The 18160-nt window shown below is 40.9% G+C and overlaps 1 protein-coding gene across 1 annotated transcript in view; it reads right to left on the bottom strand.

Annotated features, from left to right (window-relative positions):
• The window catches only part of DCLK1 (doublecortin like kinase 1), a 422465-nt gene extending 412377 nt beyond the window's left edge, over positions 1–10088 (bottom strand). The window contains 2 exon segments of the mRNA XM_043996841.1: positions 4495–4884; positions 9805–10088. Coding sequence (XP_043852776.1) covers positions 4495–4870 — 376 coding nt within the window. The 5' untranslated portion in view covers positions 4871–4884; positions 9805–10088.
• Between the last annotated feature and the right edge of the window lie 8072 nt (positions 10089–18160).

Below are 18160 nucleotides of genomic sequence, written 5' to 3'. Positions count from 1 at the left end.
TTGGATTCACAGAGGACCTTGGTTTTCATCTTAGCTCTGCTTTTTACTACCCACGTGGCCAGGGCAGTTTCCTCATTCATAAAATGAGAGGGTTGTACTAAATAGCATCTATCAGCCTAGCAAAACCCAGAGAGGAAAATGTATACAGAAGGAGAGAATGGTCATGTCAAACGCTAGGGAGTCATTGAGAAGACAGAGATTGAGAGAAGGTCACTGGAGTTAATAATTATGAGATCACTATTGACTTTCTTTACAACCCTATTGGGAGGGCAGCTAGGTGGCTCAGTAGATAAGAGTACCAACCCTGGAGTCAGGAGGACCTGAGTTCAAATCTGGTCTCAGACACTTATTAGCTGTGTGACCCTGGGCAAGTCATTTAACCCCAATTGCCTCACCAAACAAACAAAAAACAACAACAACAAAAGAAGCCAACTGGGGACTATTGCAGTAAGTAAGAAGTGATCAGGGTCTTAACAAGAGGGGCTATTTGTCAAATGGTGAGAACAAGAGCAAGACTTCAAGGAACTGAGAAGTGAGAGATCAGGAAGTAGAGGGAATGAATGTAAGCAGCTTTTTCTAGAAATGTTGCAATAAAAGAGAGGCAATATAGGAGAATGATAAGGCTCTGGATGAGGACAAGAAGGTGTCTTAACTGTTTTTGTACCTCTCCTACTGCCTAGCAATGTTCTTTAGTACTCTGCATATAGTAGGTCCTTTAAAGATGTTTGTTAAGGGGGCAGTTAGGTGGCTATGGCCCTGGATTCAGGAGGACCTGAGTTCAAATCTCAACTCAGATACTTGACAATTACTAGCTGTGTGACCCTGGGCAAGTCACTTAACCCCCATTGCCCCACAAATAAAACAAAACAAAACAAAAAAATGTTTGTTAAGATGGACTTACGTAGCACCTTTCCCTATAATAGTTCAAAGTTCTTACATTAATATTCCCTAATTTAATGTCATTACATCCTCAGGAAGGAAGTAGGCAAGTGGGGTAATTAATTGAAGCACAGTGATGTTGGAAGGCTTGTCCAAAGTCTCAATGTGAATCAGCAACAAAAGTGGAAATAATATACAAAACTCATTACTAGACAACAGTCTAAATCTCCTCCTCCCCCTCTAATTCTTAGAGAGTTCACTCATAAGGACTCCCACCAATGGACCACTCCAAGAAACCTGTATAGTAAAAGGCCATTTCTGTTCAGAGCTGGAAATGAGCAGTCAAGTCTAAAAAGAGAAAGTCAAGGTGATACCTGTTAATAGTGGAAGCCACTCCTACACTGTCATATGTATCACTATAAATAAGAACCTCTGATTTTCAAAAGGGATCAAGCGAGAAAGTGCACACACCCAGAAAGACAATACTAGACAAATACACCTGTCATTCACTCTTTCTGAAAGGATTTAATTTGCAACATAAACATCACCAAATTGGGAGACTGAAAGAAAAGAAAAATGAAAAGCCAATAATAAGCGCTGAAGTTGACATAAAATTAGTATGTATAGGAAGAGCGATGATCCTAATAATGAATATGAAGCAATAATTTGCATTTTAACAGACTAAGCAGGAATGTAATTGGGCAAGAAGCAAATCTGAATGAATTTCCAGCTAGTTCAACACTAAGCACAGCTGCTTGGTAATTGTTGGTGTTATAAATTAGGAAAATCTGTTAAAGCTGAAATAAAGTTTGTTTTTAAAGGGAAAAAAACCACCAATTGCCAATAGGTGAACTTCTGCACTGCACTACACAGTTTGGTTACAAGAAAAGACTGTTTTGTTCTCTTAATTTTTTTTTTAATTACCAGCTACCACAACACAGTATGCCCTTCAACCAAAGATTTCAAATATGAGGTAACGCAAGCTACCTGGTGAGAGAAGCACAATTGGAGGAGTGAAAAGATAAAAGACTTTCTGGAAGAAGCATTAGTATGGTTTGGTAACTCTACTCCTGGAATTAGTTCATTGTTATAAACATCTGTTTTAAAGGAGAAAGAAACAGGCATAATTATACAAAAACCATCATTGTCAGAGGAAGACACTTTGGGTTTGGTTTGTGCTAAAAATATATACTTATTGGTCTTTTTGCAAAAAAAAAATAATAAAAGAATCACAGGATTTCTGAGTTAGAATTTAGCAGCTCTCTAGTCCAATCCATATTCCCAAAAGAACCCTACTACAAGACAGGATCATCTAGTCCTTACTTGAAGATTTCTAAGATGAGAAACCTACTTCCTAAGGTAGCTCATTGCACTTTTGGGTGGGTCCAATTGTTAGAAAGTCATTCTACATACCTAACCTGGATTTGTCTCTTCAGAACTCCTGCCCATTTCTCCTAGTTCTACCCTCCAAGGCCAAAAAAGAATAAATCCAATTCTTATTCTACATGACAGCCTTTCAAAAACCTGAAGACAGCAATTATGTTCTACCCTCAAACTCCATCTACACTTCCAGTCTTCTCTTCTCTGGGCAAACCATCCCCAATTCCTTCAACTGGTTCTTATGTGGCATGGACTGGAGCCTTCTACTTCTCCAGCTCATCAACATCCTTCCACATTATGATATTCCATAATGAACTAATAATCCAGGTGGATCTGACTGGGAATCTGTATGAAAAGAAGTTAAATCTTTTCTGAGACAAGGTTGTAATATTAAATATGTTCTCAATCTGAGCCAGCTACCTCTCAGAGTAATAATCACTTGACAGGTTGGAAACAGGGTCAGGGAGAATATTGCTTGTTATGGTTACATGAAGGGAAGAAGGGAAATTCTTCAGAATTATTCATCAATATCTGCTACCCTCTAGTTGAAATTCTTCTTAAGGGGTTAGCATCATGGAAGATTTTTCTGGCCTGCTTTGCATGGGAAATCCAACCCTGAATGGGAAAACTAAGGCACATAATGGTTCAAACCACAAAACTCTAGAACAATCATCAACCCACTGATGTCTTGGAATAATAAATTTGAATTTTTAGTACCCTTTTCCACATTAATATATTTATGCAGAAAACCTCTCAAGAGTCCAATGCATGATCATTCCTTTAAGTATTTAATAACATTTCTACTTTAAATGTTTAGTAGTGTATACATACATGTACAAACACGTTAAAAAAGTGTTGGTCTCCATATGCTTGCACTAGATGGAGAGAACAAATATGTTTTATCAGATACCCTCCAAAAAAGATGTTATGTCAATTCTTCTCCTTTAATTTACTGGAAACAACAAAGTCTGAATTTTTAAAATGGCCAGATGTAAGCAAGCCAAGAAACATCTTGGCAGCATGACTGCTCATTGAAAGGGGGACCCTGAATCCATAAATAAATAAATAAATCAAAACAAAAAACAAACCCCAAGTTCTTCTTTCCCACCCTGTGAAGTCTGTAATGTCCAGACACACTAGTGACCTGCTTGGCAAATTGTGAGAAGATGAAGGGAGGGAAAAACAAGGACAGAAATAAGAAGTCAGCCCTTTGGAGTGGTACTGCCACTGAGCTCAGTATATATCCTCCAGTTACAAAGGAAGGAGCAGTGTTCTTCCCAGTGATCAGGGAGAGCATATGATGAGGAGGGAAAAGCAACAAGAAATTCCCTGGGGTGGACTGAAAGGGAAACTTTACACCACCTGAACCAGCGTCAAGGTAGAAACCAGAGAAGGGAGAAATTAATGGGCATTCTGCCAAAGGGCTGCTCTATAACATGAAGTCAAAATCTTCACAGTTTTTTAGGACACACTCAAAATAAAAAAATTAAGAGACTGAGCAAAGGGCAATTTCTAGAGAACAAGCCCAACCCTAGTAAAACAGAAATCTTCAATATGGCCATTCACTAAGGCCAATAGTCTTTTCAATAAAAAAGAAAACAGCAATAAAGAAGACACAGTACTCTCTGGGAGTCAGAAGACTTCATGTCCAGGGTCAGCTCTGCCATAAGTCACTTACCCTTTTGGGGCCTCAGGGTCCTCATCTATAATATGAGGAAAATAAGAAAACCTTTCTCATGGGACTGGTATGAAGAAAGTACTTTGTAAATTGTATATAATAATAGCTACTGTTTATATTGTCCTTTAAGGTTTGCAAAATGCTTTACATAAATTATCTCATTTGATCCTCAAAAATCCTTTGATGTTGGTGCTATTATTATCACCATTTGACAGATGAGGAAAGTGAGGCCCCCAAAAAGGTTAAGTGACTTGTCTAGGGTCATAGAAATAGATAAGAAAGATACTTTTTGAGTAAAGGGAAAAGATGACACAAGGTTTCTGGAGGGCACTATTACCTGCTATTACCTCAATCCATTATATTATTTAGGTTTTCTTGAAAGTGTAATAAACTGAATTTTTCAATATATAAAATGCTGGTTGCCACAACCATGTCATCTTGTTTCACCTTTTCTAATTCAAGAAAGAACACAAATATTATAATGGTAGAGCAACAAGAACACTATGTGACAATTTAACATCTACTATAACTTTTAGTTTCCCTACTTCAATGCTGACCTTCAACCAGTTGGTCCAAGGTGGAAATCTTCTTGAGTCCATCGATGGTGTAGATTGTTCTCACTCCCTGGGGCAAATTCACATTGTCAGACAGAGTTCTGGTCAGATCAGCCAGAAGAGCCTCAAAAGACCTAAACCGGTCTGGGGAGATGGCGTATACGATCCCTTTGAAGTAGCGGTCTCCATTACGATAGAAACGGACCTTCTTGGCTTTCTTCTCTGAACTGAGGGTCTGAAGAGTGCGGGTTCGGTAAAAGCTGCAGTGGGCACTATGGGTCGGGCTGGGCAAGCCATTTACCCTAGACCCTCTGCCATATCTTTGCGCTTTATCCCGCTCATCAAAGTGTTCCAGCTCCATATCTCTCCCAAAAGACATGTTTAAGATGGAATCTAAGGGCAAGAAAAATAAACACAGAAACACACACTGTCATTTTTAACAAATCAACAAGCATTTACTGAAGGCTTGCTGTGTGCCATTTTAAGACAAGTTTAATAGGCTCAGGTAGAGGAAATGCAACTCTTAGGAATACTGTTATAAATTGCTGACATTGTTTCGTGTGGCTTTTTCAGTGGGAGAAAGAATCTGAGTATTTTAAAAGTTGAAACTTTATATTTTGGTAGAGAGAAAAGGTTTATATTGTATGATATTGAATTCTGGGTCACATGCTGAGAAATTCCTAAAGGTAAGCCAGAGAAACACTATTTGAAGTAGTCTTTCTCTCTGTATCTCCATCTCTGTCTCTCTGTATCTCTCTCTCTCTGTATCTTTCTCTCTCTCTCTCTCTCTCTCTCCCCCTCCCTCACACACACACACACACACTTTCATATACAAATACACTTAACCCCCATTGCCTTAAAAAAAACAACAAAAAAACAAAAAACATATACAAATACATAGCTAATCCAAAACTAACTTATTCATATTCTAAAAAATAAAAAAATTCTACCTCAGTATTCACTAAAGTGTTATTGAATAATAACTAGCTTAAGATCCTTCCCCTAGTATTTTAATCTTACTATGGGAATCTTGAAAGCCCAAAGCTTTCTTAACCCAAAAGAACACACTCTAAACTGAGTATTTCAGGCACCTTGACATAAAATAGGGTGAAAGTACTTTTGGACAAGTGGCCTTCCCAATGCCACTTAAGACATACCACCGGAGTAGCCATCTATTCATAATGTCAAATACAATCTGACTTTAGTTTACCCTGCCCTTCTGCTGACACTCAGAAAACTTGAAGGAGTCAAATTTATAAGAGTTAAACATTACAGTGGAAAGAACGCTGACTAGGGAGTCCAAGGACCTGGGCTCAGATCCTTACATTGACCTGTGATCTTGGTCATATGCCTCTGGGCCTAGTTTTCCCCCATTGTTAAATGAGATTAAAGGAGATGGTCTCTACCATATCTTCTTGTTCTAGATATATGATTCTATGACCTCATAGCCAGAAGGCAATTAATGCAAAGCACTCTAGAAGAAGAAAAATTGGAAAAGACCTGTAGTTACTAATAAAATTAATAAATGATCAATCTTGTAGGGCAAGTGAAAGAGAAGGGCTGGCCCTTCTAAGCACTGGTGAGTAGGGGCTTTTTAAAGCACTCCTAATTCAGACAATGCAAGATGTGAGAAAACTGTGATTCAATCCTGGAACTATCATGGGGGCAACATATCTTTTTTTTCCCCCTGAAAGAAAGGAAAAGTCTCATACTTTCTGAAAACACAGGATGGCTCATAGCTTCTACCTCTTTGTGAAGAAAGAAGTTAGACCCTTCCAATTATAAAATCAATAACTGATTTATAAATTGAGTGACTTCAAAGAAAATATCAGATAGTGTCATTTTAGACAAGTGGACAAAAGCTGGCTGACTGGCTCTTCAGTGTGGGACATGAAGTATCTTCTATATTTTTTTTAAAAGCCAGATCCCTTGTTTTTTTTTTTTCATTCTAGAGGGGCGGGGGAAGGAAATGCTGCCAATACTCATGCCAAGAAACCAGCTCATCAGGCTCTTCACAAAACCAACATTCCCCACAGTTCTAAAGCTGAAGCCAAGATCCAATCTGCTTTGTGGGTTTGGTTTTGTTTTAAGCCAGTTGTAATTCTCCCACCTCCAGGGGGTCACTCTTAAATGTTGATTTAAAAATCAGCTGCAATTCTACAGAAGCGGTATTGTACAGTGCCCATAACCAGAGAGGCCAAAGTTTACCATTTCAGAGGGCAGCTCAACTCAACAAATATTTATTAGGCTCCTACTATGAGCCAACAATTGTGCTGGGCATACAAAGGCTGAAATGAAAATGGTCCCTGCCTCCAAAGAGCTTGTGTTCTATTGGATAGAATGATCAAGCATCAGCTTAAACAACACCTGTTAGACAAAAAGGTATAGGAATTTTTTTAATTCTAAAGCAATTTTTTTTCAAAAATAATCTTTTTAAATAGGAGGAAAAAAATGAAATTATGAATAAATTTGTTTGATAACCACTACATTGATAGTGGCATGGGCTGGATCTGAGAACTGGAATATTAGAATAGGAACTACCTAATGAGAAAATTCTCTCTATCCAAATCAGATTGACATTACCTCTGCCACTTAGTGAGTTGCCTAAAGGACTCGGAGATCAATTAATTAATTGCCCAGGGTCGCATAGTCAGTATGTGACAAAGGTGAAACTCAAATCTAAGGTCTCCTGCCTTTGAGGCTTGCTCTCAATCCACTATGTATGCCACACTGACTTTTTCCCCCACCTAAATCCAAAGTTTGTCTAGTCCAGGAGATCTTAACCTTTTTTTGCATCCTAAACTCCTATGGCAATCTGGTTATACCTTATAGACCTCTTTTCAGACTAATGCTTTTAAATGTGTAAAATAAAATACATAGGATTACAAAGAAAGTCAATTGTATAAAAATAGTTATTAGTTGTTTTTTTTTTTACATTCCCATACCATAGGTTAAGAAGTCCTCCCTGCTTTAGTCCATGGAATATCTCTTTTACCTCTTATTCACCTACCCTTCACTGCAAGTGGCAATTAATAGATATGCCTCACAAATTAACTTAATCATTTTCAAAACTTTAACTATGGCTTCTAAAGCCCCCCATCCTACCTTTCCACAGTCTCCTTACACTCCCCTCTCTATATACGTGATCCACACCATGTCCTTCCTATTCCTCACACACAATACCCTATCTCTTCAATCCCAAGTGTTTTCTCTGGAGGTTCCCCAAACCTGTAAATGTTTTCCCTCCTCATCTTCTCCTCCTAGCTTCTTTCAAGTTGCAAGTAAAATTTTACCTCCTAGAAGAAGCTTTACCTAATTCCCCTTAATCTTGGTGCCTTCCCTCTCAAACCCAATTTATCCTGTGTATGAAAGTTGCTTGTACATAGGTTGTTTGCATGCTGTCTCCTCAGACTGTGAGCTCCTTGAGAAGACGGACTGTTTTTTGCCTTTCTTTGTATCCTCAGAATTTAGCATAGTGCCTGGTATCCAGCAGGCATTTAATAAATTTGTCTTGACGATAATTAGCTGCCGTAAAAACAACAACTCATCCCAAACCAAAAAACTAGGCCCTTTCCCCTTGACCCACTCACCAGAAATTATAGGAATACCACTCCAAACCTAGACCCAATCCAGAACACATATGAGATAGGTAAGGCCTCCTAGATTTAGCCTGGCTTTCCAATTCATGGAGTTTGTTTTTGTCTCCCAAAGTAAAGAACGTGTTCACTTAAACTTGGTGGTGAACATAAAATATCCTGTGTTTTACTCATTCATTCATCTACTAACTAGGAGACACAGGCACTAGGCAATGTGAAGAATAGAAATGAATAACCTCAGACACCTCTGGGAGAGACATTTGAGGAAAAGAGGTTTCTCTCAACACAAAGCTCTTCCTACCAGATTACCATTCCAATAATTAGAAATCTTTGATTGTTCTCTTTGGGATTTCTCACCATTTTAAGAAGTCAGTCTCCTGATCCCTTGCACTAGCAGATGGATTCCAGTTACAGCCTTCCAAATATACACATACACACACACACCCTCACCCACATCTACTGAAGGATTACACTGCAGGTGAATGGAAAGGCATGACATAAAAGGTACACATATACTTTAAGTATTGCAAGTATATTGTATGTACAGATACCATATATGTGTATATTTATACATCTACACATATACCCTCTAAATGCAGAGTGAAACTCATTTCTATTGTCTAGCCGAATTTAACCCTTATTTTAAGACCCATCCTAGTGTGCATCCATGTGATGTTTCATAAAAACACTGCCCTACTTTTCTTGGTTCTAAAGAAAGGTGACTGATTATGTGGAAACATACACTACCTCATCTACCCATACACACCCCTGCAGTGCAATCAGTGTGTGTGCCTGGAATTTGTTGGATTCAAGCATTCAGAGGAGCAATATATGCAAAATCTGCATATTGGATTAGACCTTTTTTCTCATCAGAATACCCAGCAGCGACCCTGTTCAAACCCTATCTTCAAAAGATGTCTCTTTTGTGGGCCAATGCAGGGGCTGTGTCTTCCAACCCCTGCTCTCTCTAGGAGGAAAATGCCATTTCCTCCCTGCATGCTTTTAACACTGCAGGCGCTAATCTGTACGTGATGCTGCCTCACAGTCCCTGGAGGAACTACACAAGCAAATGTAATTACAGCAGAGGCTACAGAACAACCCGACCCAAAATGAAGCCGGCCACCCCTTAAGGTGCACAAGCCTCACCATCTAAGGGGCAAAACCCGCACACAATAAAGGCCTGGCCCCACCACTCAGCCGGCGAGGAACAGAGTTGGTCCTCGCTCCACAGCTGACTCTGACAATGACAAACACCTTTCTGCCTCCCCATCCCTATCTTTTTCCTTCCTTCCTCGCTAGAAAACGTGGGGCTAAGGAGCGCAAAATGCAATCTCCTGGTCCCTAGCCTAGTCTTTCCCTTTTAAAGCCCAGTGGCACTGGCCACTAGACAAAAGAGTCCGGTACCCACAGCCCAGGGGCCCAAGCCCACACAATGCCCCCGGGCTGGGCTGGGCAGGGCTGGGCTCCCGCATCGGGCAGACGCCTTTCTAGGAACAGTCTGTCTGGAGGAGGAGACTGACTCGCAGGAAGGCTGCCAGCCCGGGCCCAAAGCGCTGCCTCTAGAAAGGTCTCCTTCCTAACCAGCAACAGTCCAGGGACGCGGTAGGGTGGGGTGGGGGTAAGGGTCGCTCCAGAGGCTCTGCAGAAGCGGTTCAGGCACGCGCTTGCTTTTTTTTCCTCCTCCTTTCCCCCCTCCCCTTATTGCAATTGCACTCACCGGGTCCGCAGAGAGACGCTGCCAAGTGTCTTTGTTAACGGTTCGGTCTCCTGGCCCTCCGCTGCTCCTCCTCGCCTGGGTGATGCTGCTGTTGCTGCTGGTGGTGGTGGTGGAGGCGGCTACGGTACCAGTGCTGGTGGTGGTGGTGGTGCTAGCGGTGGTGAGGCTGGGCTGCAGCAGCTGCTCGGGCTCCGCGTTTTCGGCTTCTGCCCTTATTGCAGTGATTTGCATTAGCCCGTCCTCATTGAAATGCGGCTCTTCGCAGCAGCCTCGCTCTACCACTCTCCAGCTTCTCTCCAGAGGAGGGCGGCGGCAGCGAGCGCGCTCCCTTTTCTTCTCTCCCCTCTCTCGGCACCCCCCTCTTTCCTCCTCCCCCCTCCCTCCTTCGGGCGCGCGCCTGAGGCCCCCGCCCTCCTCTCCTTCCCCACCCTGGGGCTGAGTGGCTTCACGCCCTCCCTGAGCACCCTCCGGTCTAGGTGATTTTCAGTCCCCCACCCCACCTGACCGCTCCACCCTGACCTTTTCCAGGTCCCCCAGGAGTTGAGTCAACGGGGTGCCAAGGACTATTCTGTGCGCGACTACTTGGGTGACCCCTTGACGGGAGTAGGGAGAGGGGCTCAAGTGGAGAAAGTCATTAGCTAAGGCGGGGGAGGGCGGGCGGATACTTGGTGATCGTGTTTGAAGGCTGAAGATTAGGCGGCGCGGGAAGAGGGCAGAGGGAGAGGAAGGGGCAGAGAGCAGTGTCAGCTCCCCAAATAGGGGGTGGGGCACAAAGGTGTGAGTGACCAGCTGTAAGTGGGCAAGAAGGAAAAGTACTTTCTTCCACATCACGATTCCCCCTCAGATCTTTAGTTCAGCCACTACTTTCAAGTCACCTCTAGGATTGTCTTCCTCTCTCTGAGGTTATTTGCCCCGACGCTGTCACCTCTCTCCCCTTTTTATGCAAGGACTTCTTCCCCCTTTAACACCCCACCCCCTATTTCCCTAGGGATAACCTGATCACTACAGACCAGAAACAGTAGCCATCTCCCAGGAGGATGCCCCAACCGCCAGCTTGTCCCACGGGGCTGATGGCGCCAGACATGCACATATATTACACACCATCCCCCACTTGCCCCGAAGACACTATTGTCACCCAACATGAATGCTAACATCCTCTTCAGATCTGAATGTCACACCAGGCACACAGCCTGATGGGTCACTGTTTTCTACTGGAAACCTTAAAGCAGACAGAAATGGGCTCCTGGACAATGGAAAGCCCCGATGACCTAATCTCGAAACCCATTCCGTTCCCAGGAAATCTTCCCCATCATCCCATACGACGATAACTGTATCCAAAAAAAAAAAAAAAAGTACAGAGTGCAGAATCTCTTCTCCAGTTTGGCTTCAGTTTTCAACCTGGATTTGGGTCCAGTTCGACTAACTTCATCATTTTCAGTCCTCTCCCCAGCGACTACCATAAATAGGTTTAATTTCTCCCGTATGCTTACATCCTTCAAATGAAAAAAAGTTATCATTTGTGGCTTAGCTGCTGAGCTGAACTTCCTAGCTTCAATTACTCTATAGGTTCTGACTCATGGTAACTAATAAAATTATTGTAACATTCTTTCAATTTGTTGTAAATCCTAAAGCATTAGAGTCTTTCAACAACTGCAAGGATAGCAGGATGAACTAACCAACTTGTCTAAATGCAAAACACCGAATCTATACCCAACACCTTAGGAGGTGGGGGAAGAGGCATGGAGAAAGAGTAAATCTACAAACCCGTAGAAAATAGAGATTGTGTCTTTTGTTCATTCTAATCAATGACCAGGAAAATATTCCTTCTCACAAAATACTCAAGAAGTCACAATTCCATCCCTTCATATGTATTTTCGGATTTTTCTCAGCTACAGTTTTTAGCTTTATGCCAGCTGTCTCAAGTAACTCCACAAAGTGTGGAAGTAGCCCCTTGACCTAGGGTATACAAAGAATGTAGCCAATTAAACGCTTAGCTTTAACTCTTTCTGGACTCTAAGTTGTTGCTATTTGGCAATTAAATAGTTTGGGATAGTGAATGGTGCCCTGGTGGCCCGAAAGAATAAATGCAGCTTCCAGAAATCCCTTATTTGTGAAATTAAAATGCAATTATTTAGCCAACGAAAGTAATAGTTTACCAAAGAGTATTCTAGTGACCTGAAAGAGTTAATGCAGCTTCTAACGGGCTTAACTATGCCAGAGAATAGTCTACTGGGGGGGGGGGGAACCTTACTAGAGTTTTATGACTTTAAGTAATGCATCCTTGAAAAATAAAATTAAAAAAAATAACGAAGGAATTTGCAAAAGGACCTTGAGAAAATAAATTTAAGGGATCTGATATCATTTCCTTTAATGTTTTTTAGGAATTAAGCAAAGAAGTTATTAAATTGATGTTAATGTTTTGCCTGCCTTTTACCATTCAACAAACTTTCATGGGGTCCCTGACATCTACAAGGGCCTTTTCTAGGAGTCAGAAAAACAGCTGAAAGCTCCCTGATGCGATCTCATATTTTGCTAAGAGAAGAAACCATCTGCCCACAGCCCAAAGTTATTCAGATGGACATCTACCACTTTCACCTTAAGCACTTTCTCATCTCTTCTTTCCACCAGATTCTCTTTTAATTCCCCCAAAGCAAAAATCAAAAACAAAAACAAAAAAATACTGAGAAGTCACTTGGCACCCCTGCAAGGTGACTTTATTTTGGTTTGTTTTTAATTCTCTTTATTTTCTCTTTGAACTCCATGTCACCTACTGCCCCTGAATTCCCATTAACATCCACCATCACACCACCATCATACATATCTTTACACTTCCCATCCAGGTCAACTTTGCAAAACTGTGCTCTTATTTGTTAAGCTGCTTGGGGGCAGCTAGGTGGTGCAGTGGATAAAGCACAGGCCTTAGATTCAGGAGGACCTGAGTTCAAATTTAGCCTCAGACACTTGAACTTAACTAGCTGTGTGACCTTGGGCAAGTCACTTAACTCTCATTGCCCCATCAAAAGAAAATTTAAAATTTAAAAAAAAAAAAGAACCCTTGGGCTAGAGATATAGTGAACTCTTGACAATCAGTATGGCCTTGGGCAAGAGCTAAAATTCCAAAGGGCAGCAGAAGAGTGAGATCATATGATTTTCTTATTCTGTGACAAATTCACACTAGTTGTAAATTGTAGATGTAAAATCCTTTCTTGAGGGAAACGTTTGATAAGGCATTGGCTCTTAGTGTCTCAGGTAGAGGTTGAGAGAGTACTATACAAACAGAAAAATATAGAAAGAGGAAAGTGACTAAAACTTTTAGCATTTTGCCTAGGGCTGGCACTGGTCCCACTGTCTGTCAGTGGCTGAAATACTACAATTAACAATTCATTCCTTTGGACTTAATGATATCACCATGCCTAGATAAAGCTGAGCTATGTTGCTGTTGTCATTCCTGGCATGAAGGGGTGGTGTATAACTGGGAGACCTAAATAAGAGGAAAAGCTACTGCTGCTGACAGGGAATAATTAAACTGGCTGAAATCATGAAATCACTTGCTGTATTTGGTTGTTCCATGAGCAACACCCAAATTCATGTCTGAATTCCAGGGTTTGGAGTTTTCCCTGGGTATAAAATGGGGATAATATTAGCTCAAGTGAGGTAATATTTGTAAAATACATAGCACGGTTCCTGGCACATGGTAAGTACTATATAAATATTGTTATTATTATTATTATTGTTGTTATTAATATTATTAATTGTCCTGCAGCAAACATTTGACACACAACCCCTTAGGAAAGTACCAAACATAGCAAAACTACAAAAGAGCCTAGGGTATGTGGGGGTAAACAGTTATGCCATATTGTAATTTAATCACGCTATCTTCCCAGTTGCCTCCATTCAATTAGAAGCTCGTGACCGATTAGCAGGTGGATATGCCAAAAGAGATGAAAGCCAATTTAAGCCCTGGTATACAGGACCTGTGGACACCCTGATAGGGGACACACTAGAGAAATCAGAAGCAAGCCCAAAGGATGCAAGAGATATGAACAGGATGTGTTGGGGTTGTGAGAAGCCAATGTGATCTCTCAAAAATGGACCTGAAACTAGTGGAGCTCAGCCCTGGTCTGTCAGAAAACCATGGTAGGTCACTACACAGAGAGGGGACCAAGCAACACATATATTGAAATTCTCAAAGGCATGGCAGAAGATAGGACTAACTCAATGAGTGGCGATGATCCAAGGGGTTCTTGCAGGAGGCCTGAGACCATAGCAATGGCCAGCAGCTATTATATAGAGGCCTGTCAGGGCCACAACAGGAGACAGAGTCAACTCCCAATTGAGGGAAAATGCAAGGAGAAGACAGAGATGGGCTATGGACATTTGTACTGTGATGGATAGTAGAGAATAGCACCACTAGTTTAGAACTGCAGAAGCTGCTGCATTTAGACTACAAGGGAACAGAATCAAACAGGGATTGCCCATTCTATACAAGAATATGGGTAGAGTCAGAGTCTGGTACAAAGTTCCAGTCTAGGAACTAAGGCTAGAGATAAGAATAAACAGAAGAAAACTTGAACATGAAGAACATTATGGGTTAAGAGAATACCAAGAAAGTAACCTAAAATAAGAGAGTAATTCAACAATAAGAACAAGCAGAGGCTCAGCAAAAAGATTGGCTTGGCCAAAAGGACTCCAAGAGTATTTGGAAGAAATGAAATAAGAGATAAAAACTGAAATTAAAATCCAAATTAGAATTCTTGAAGAACAAAAATGAAAGTAGAACAAATAGCTTAAAACAGAAGGTAGAAAACATTATGAAATAACTGGATTCCCTGAAAAACAGAATGGGGCAAACAGAACTAAATGACTCCAGGAAACAAGAAAGAGAACAAAAGTTAAAGGACTGAAAAATTATAAACATCTGAAAAGAATTTGCTGTCAAAAACAACTCACCTGCAAAACAGGTTGAGAAGATATTAAAGACTCATTACTCTGTGGAGCCAAGAGGGTAGAGTGACAAGAAGCATTATAGCAGAGCTCCCCTTCACAATGCTTTTCTAAACAGACCTAGAAAATGTACCAGACTAAATTCTGATGGGGAAATCCTGAAAAAGTCACAGTGAGTCGTCCATCCAGTTCAGGTCACCATTGGGAAAGTCTACAGACTCTGGAGATGGAGTCAGGGCAGGTATACACCATATGCAAAAGACTCTGACATCCAGGTAGAAGCTAAGGCAAGAGAAGGTCCCAGATCTATACTGGGGCACCATGATGAGGGCAGGTGCCAATTAGCAGGTTTTTTGCCTATTGCCCAGTTCTGGGTCTCATAGCCAGGGTGGCTTGAGAAGGGGACTTATGCCCAAGGGCAGCACTGCCCTGTATGGAGGGCCTGGGCAATGTACCTAGGAAGGAGGAAGTTCAAAAGCAAGAAGCATCAGTATGGCTTAGACCAGCAGCAGAACAGTGTCTTAATTCTAGCATCTAGCCCAACCTGCAGAGTTATAACCAAGGCAGGTATTTCAGACCAAAGGGGAGCCTACAATTCTGCCACCTGAACCAGCAGTGTTTTCCAGCTGAATTATAGGGGCTGGGTCCAGCAGCATTCTGCTGTTCCTAAGCCCCAAACCCATATCAGAAACTCACAGAACTCATACCAGCAAGCAGAAATCAGAATTTGTCCTAGATTGGATGGACTACTTTGGGAGCAATGGAAGCTTGCTTGTTCCCAACCAATGTCTTAGATGAAGGCATAGCACAATGCTCAAAACCCTCGAGAAAGCAGCAATAGGACTAGCCAAGTCATTCCCTTTAGAAGTACCTAGAATCCACTAATATCACTTCCAAAATCAGGAAGTAGGCTGGAAAAATAAGCAAACAAAAAAGGAATCTCACCAAGAAAAACTATTATAGTGGCAAGGAAGCTCAAGACACAAACCCACAAGATAAGGACTCCAAAACATCTATAGGCAAAGCCTCAAAGAAAAATACAGCATGGATACAAACTCAACTAGAATCCCCAGAAGAGGTGAAACAAGTGCTAAAAATGTTTTTATAAATGGAATGAAAGTGCTAGAGGGAAAAATTGGAAAAGAAATTAGAACTATGGAAGAAAAAAAACTGGAAAGGGAATTAACAACTTGGCATAAGAGGTACAAAACTTGCCCAAACCACAAACTCTCTGAAAATTAGAATGGAACAAATAAAAGTCAGAGTCCATGAGGCAATAAGAAAAATTAAAATAAAATCAAAAGGCAGAAAAATAGAAGAATATGTAAGGATCTTATAGGGAAAAAAAAAGAACAACTAACCTGGAAAACAGATCAAGGAGAAAAAAATTAAGTCATTGGACTACCTGAATGCCATGAACAAAAAAGGAACCTAGAGATGATATTTCAAGAAGTCTGAAAAGAAAATTTCCCAGATCTCTTAGAACCAAAAGGCCAAGTAGAAATAGAAAGAATTTACCTATTACCTCTGGAAAGAAATCCCAAAATGAATACTTCCAGGATCATCATAGCCAAAATCTAGAGCTTCCAGTTCAACGAAAAAAGTCCTACAAGTTGATATATAAATGCTATTACAAGCAGCCAGAAAGGATTTAAGTACCAACTTGCCACAGTCAGCATCACACATAATTTAACAGCCACCATCATAAGGGAGTAGAGAGATTCGAATACAATATTATAGAAGGTAAAAGATATACAGACTTATAGCCAAAAATTATTTGCTCAGCAAAAGTGAATATAATCCTATGGGGGGAGGATGGATTTTTAATGAAAAAGAGAACTTTTTTCAAATCTGGCCTCAGACACTTGACACTAACTAGCTGTGTGAACCTGGGCAAGTCACTTAACCCTCATTGCCCTGAAACAAAAAAGGAAGGAAGGAAGGAAGGAAGGAAGGAAGGAAGGAAGGAAGGAAGGAAGAAAGAAAGGAAGGAAGGAAGGAAGGAAGGAAGGAAGGAAGGAAGGAAGGAAGGAAGGAAGGAAGGAAGGAAGGAAGGAAGGAAGGAAGGAAGGAAGGAAGGAAGGAAGGAAGGAAGGAAGGAAGGAAGAAAGAAAGAGAGGACTTTCAAACATTCTTTATGAAAAGACCAGAGCTGTGTAGAAACTTTGAAGTTCAAACCCTGGAGTTGAGAAATATAAAAAAGTTAAACACAGATAAACAAGCTTAAGGGACTAAACAAGGATAAATTTCTTATATTCAAATATAGGGAGATGGTATATATATCCTCAATGATATATCGGGGTCACAGCCTGGCAGTGGTTCTGTTATGTTGTGATGATATTAAAAGAAGAATGTAAAAAGAAGGGAAAAGGACTACACTGGGTGGGTTGGTGAAAAGGAAATGGATAGGAAAAAAAAATCTCACATAATTGGGTTATATAGGTAGATATTGATACAACCAAGGAAGAGGGGGTGGAAAGAGCAACTGACCCTTCAACCTCATTCTCATCTGAAGGAGAATAAAGCAGCTGCTAGAAGGGGAAATTGGAGAGGTTAAAGATAAACTTCACTCTGTCCTCAGGATTGTAGAACTAGAGCTGGAAGGAACCCCAGGGACTATTTAGTCCAAACCCCAACCCCCAACATTTTACAGAATACTAAGGCCCAAAGAGGTCAAATGTCTTGCTTAAGGCCACACAGATAAAAAGAAGCAGAGCCAGGATCCAGATCCATGGCATCCAACTCCAACGAAGGTCAGAGCTCTCTAGAAAATTAACATCTAAGGTCTCACTTCTGTGCAATATACTTTTTCTAACACTTGTTTGTGAATCTTTAAAGATGAGATAATCATTGAAATGAGAAAGAGAGAGAGAGAGAGAACAGAGATGAGGGAACAGAAAAAAGAAAGAATAGAGAGGAGAAGGGAGGGAAGGATAGAGAGACAGAGAGACGAAAGAGAGCTCTTTCAGAAAGATTAGTGTAATTTTTCCAAATATCTGGTTTTTTAAGAGAAATAAACTTGGGGAAATTAAATCGTGGATGAAAATTGGATGATAAGCATCATGAGGAATGATTTCTGCAACAAACACAGTTAAATGTTTGCTTTAATCAACAGATATTTATTATGCACTTCTATAAGGCACTGAGCTAGGTATTAAAGATATGAAGGTGAAAGCTGACATTCTCTGTCCTTGGAGACCTTAAAATCCAATAGAAAGGACACATGATCATAGATTTAAAGGTGGAAGAAATCTTAGAGAATATATAGTACAAACCCTCATTTTATTTTATTTTATTTTATTTTTGCAGGGTAATGAGGGTTAAGTGACTTGCCCAGGGTCACACAGCTATTAAGTGTGAAGTGTCTGAGGTTGGATTTGAACTCAGGTTCTCCTGAATCCAGAGTTGGTGC

This window comes from Dromiciops gliroides, chromosome 3, assembly GCF_019393635.1.
Source record: "Dromiciops gliroides isolate mDroGli1 chromosome 3, mDroGli1.pri, whole genome shotgun sequence".
Classification (NCBI taxonomy): domain Eukaryota; kingdom Metazoa; phylum Chordata; class Mammalia; order Microbiotheria; family Microbiotheriidae; genus Dromiciops; species Dromiciops gliroides.
Note: the sequence above shows the minus strand (reverse complement) of the source record. Positions and strands in the feature narration are given on the sequence as shown.